The sequence below is a fragment of the Atta colombica genome, unplaced genomic scaffold, assembly GCF_001594045.1.
Source record: "Atta colombica isolate Treedump-2 unplaced genomic scaffold, Acol1.0 scaffold82, whole genome shotgun sequence".
In the NCBI taxonomy this organism is placed as follows: Eukaryota; Metazoa; Arthropoda; class Insecta; order Hymenoptera; family Formicidae; genus Atta; species Atta colombica.
In genome coordinates this window covers 128442-132351 of record NW_017259575.1, presented here as the reverse complement: position 1 = coordinate 132351, position 3910 = coordinate 128442, and the positions used below count along the sequence as shown (strand labels likewise).

The window sequence follows — 3910 nt, the reverse complement described above, 5'->3', positions numbered from 1 at the left end:
TATATATATATATATATGTATACCTTTCTCTCTTTACTATTGTTCGTACATGATTCCATCTCCAATGATCTCTGTTGTTACCACGGAACAATTGTTGCAAATCGTATATAATGTTTCCACCTAATTTTAGAAAAAAGAAACTTAGAAAGACACATTATTGGAACACATCTAGATACATATGTTATACAGGTACCTGAGTTGAGACCTTTCCATATTTAGTACTAGATATCATATGCAATTTTCACTAAAGTATCTAATATTCATGGTCAGGCTTTATATTTAAGGCTTTCCTTAAATTTATCTTTAGATATTCTACGAATTATTTGATTGGCTGCTGAGCATCTAAAGATAAAATCTTTAAGGAAGTCTTAAGTACAAGGTCTGATTATGAATACAGACATAGGATACTTTATCAAAAAAGTCTATCTATGGGTATTTTTTTGGAAGTACCTAAGTTCTGAGGTATTTTAGTGGAAATTGCATACCATATTTATTATTTATAAAGTATAGAAAGTATTTCAATTTATAGATACTTGTACTTGTGTATCTAGATATGTTCTAACAGGGAAAAAAGAAGGAAAGACATTCTAACAGAAAAGAAATAAAAATTTATTTTTTTTGCATTATAATTTACATGCATTCCATGAGCATCAGGAAAGAAGTAGAGGTACAGACATATATGTTCTTGTGGTTTGAGGATAAAATACACAGGCCATATAGCAAAAGATGGTAAAATCAGTATATTATTGTTAATAACATCCTAAAGTAAGATAGGAATATACTTGTATAGTCAATAATTATTGTCAATAATTATACTTTTCTATTTTTTAATAGTATTATTATTTAATAGTATTATTATTTAATAGTATTATTATTTTTACCTCGATGTGCATCGAACTCCAATCTATTTCGCTCATAATAAAGAACCTTCCCTCGCCCCCGATATTTTTAATCATCAGGGGTAAGGTAACTTGTTCACCTACTAGACACTCCCCACAGTCAAAGCTCTTCAATTTTCTATATCGCGTTATACTTTCTATAGATGTATCTGATGCACTCTTATCTGTGTCGGTAAACTGTAAGTTTTTATTAAAATAGTTTTTTAACTAACTGTATATAATTATTTTGAATGTCATTAAAAATTAGAAAATAGTTATACTTTCTCGTAAGAATCCGTTTTTCGATATGGAATTTCTATAATCCATTTCGTATCTTTTATCATTATTTGCAGTTCTTTCAATGAATATTGGAAATAGGGGATATTAATCACTATAAAAAAACAATGATATACATATGTTTGTGTGTGTGTGTATGTGTGTGTGTGTGTGTGTGTGGAAGATTATAATCCTGAATTTTTCTTACATACCGTATCAATTTTATCTTCTACATTTTATATATATTTTTTCATACATACAATTTATACATGTACCAACGAGTTTATTACAGTTGTAAATTCATTTACCTCTCAATAATGGTGGATCTCGATATCCGCGTAATTTAATAATCACCGAACGTCCTTGTTGCACATTTATTATTAACGTTTCATCAGGTTCGTCCAAGATATCGCCACGAAAGAAAATAATCAATTTTCTATGCATCCCTGGAGAAATATTCCTTGTTTGTGTTTTAGGTTCGATCATGACAGTGAATTGAGAATAATTAGGTCTTGTCATTAATTGAAATCTGGCCGAAGAATTGCTCACGTTTTGTAGCATGATAACTTTCTACAATGAAGAGGAATTAAAAGAGGTAGAGAGAGGAGAAATAGAATAGTATTAAAAAATTATTTTTTTATATACCCGGTATAATTTATTTGATTCATAATTGCGAAATTCCACAGAATTAGGGATTGCAATTAAAATTGTTTTTTGTAATTTTGGCTTGTTACCTCTTTTTGGTCGTCTAACTGACGAGAAAGTTGATTCGACTTTCCTGAGAAAAAATTAACGGTACGTAACATATATATGTGTCTCCATTGTTTTTTTTATTGTTTTTTAAAATTTTAAATATATGCAATTTTAAAAATATGCAGCTCTGTCTTAAATATCATCTGCATTCGACACATACATTTTATAATAATAATAATAATAATAATAATAATAATAAAAACAGCGAGGCAATGATATAGGTTGCGTTTCTTTATTCACTGCGATTACACTAAAAATCTAGTTCACGTTCTTATATATATTGTAGATTATATGATATTATAGCTCGCTGTTTTTTTTTATTTAATTACAGAATACGGATGACGAGATGTTAATTCAAGAGAGAACTACATATATTTAAAATTTATTGGAAAATGATAAAAAATAATGGAAATTTTTATAATATACCTGATACGAAAACTTGTCATGAGGATACATTATATACTTATATATTGAGATTTCTAATAGGATTTATCATAGGACATAATGTTTCGAAAATAGACTTGTAAAAAATTATTAATTTTATTTATTGCGTATTAAAAGCGATATTAATGGAATAAACTTGAGAACTAAATACAAACTTATGAATAATATTTATGATACATTTCAGCAGTTTTCAAATATATGGAGCCAAAATAAAACATAGTCGGTATATGGGACGTCATTTTTCCTTTTTTTTATTTATTTTTTTAAATTCTTTTTAAAACAAGAAAAAAGAAAGGATTAGATTAATAGAAGGAAAAAAAATTGAAACCACGTTCGTTTTCATTGCAGGAATCGCAAATAGATTTTGCGTGAGAATTAAAATTATTTATTTCACTACATCTATACGTTATACAATACAAAATTATTTACGGAATTAAATGTTTACTCCATGTAAAGTCTGTATCACACTACGCATTGGAGACTGAGGATTGCGAATTAGAATTCGATTAATCAGATAATTTTAATTTTAATTCATTTTATTTTGAATTCTAATCTTCAACTCATAATGCTCAATCTCTAATGAATAGTGTGACACGAACAGCGGTTACAACTAGTTTGCAATATCTTAGGATTACCTGCAACTACTGTAGGAACGGGTTTAATAACAGAACGCAAATCAATACTCTGTTCAACAACATTGTATTTTAAGCTTTATAGGTTCAGAAATTATAAGTGTTCATTAGAGTGCACTTATGTATTTATTCTATAGATAAGCATACACAATCCATGTGATGGTTGCATCATAAAATTGATTGGGGATGCATTAATGTGCGTTTTAGCGCACATACATAATATTATAATATAAAGGCATTACATATAGTGCGAATTCAATTCACGTGAGATGATCTTTGTCAAAACAATTTATTTTTTGATAAATTCTTTCTCGTGTCAATTTTTCATCAATCAAAATTCTTATATTATAGTTTAAAGTTGGATTAAGGTTATACTAGACTCTTAATCTGTGGCGGATAATAGTACATCCAATTAAATTTGTTATATAAAACACATGTTGCAATCATATAATGAATACGGCATACATACCTGTCAGACAGTATAATTTATAGAATATTTCACATTCTCGCATAATTTTTCCCATTCTTATGCAACTTTGAGATAAAATAAGGATAAAATAAGAAATTTTTGTTTCGGCTAAATAGTATCGCGGTATTCTTTACATGTTTTATGCTTTAATTGGATGGATTCAATTTACCTTAATATCCGACAATCATACCATATCATCACCTTGGACTTTGTATGCATGGAATAAGATTTCTTTTTACCAAAGCTTATTATTGATTGGAAAATATAAAACCCCATATTATACTTTACTATTCTACAAATACAATGTTTGCTTTATCGCGCATACTAAATCACTGCATTGAAAGTACTGTTTTATCTTTGTGTTTCGTATTTCTCTGTGCTATCCGATATTATTAAAGTTTAACACAAAATGGAGATGTCTGCAAATTGTTTTACAATCAGACATTTACATACATCGT

General features: G+C 28.1%; 1 protein-coding gene across 1 annotated transcript; it reads right to left on the bottom strand.

Moving 5' to 3' along the window:
• Positions 1 to 36: 36 nt before the first annotated feature.
• LOC108692730 lies at positions 37 to 2353 on the bottom strand. The gene is made up of 8 exons (XM_018201122.1): positions 2334 to 2353; positions 1800 to 1932; positions 1463 to 1724; positions 1160 to 1269; positions 882 to 1076; positions 618 to 760; positions 194 to 221; positions 37 to 120 (listed from the first exon to the last, which is right to left on the bottom strand). The coding sequence occupies exons 1-8, from the start codon at positions 2351 to 2353 to the stop codon at positions 37 to 39; spliced, it is 975 nt and encodes a 324-aa protein (XP_018056611.1).
• Between the last annotated feature and the right edge of the window lie 1557 nt (positions 2354 to 3910).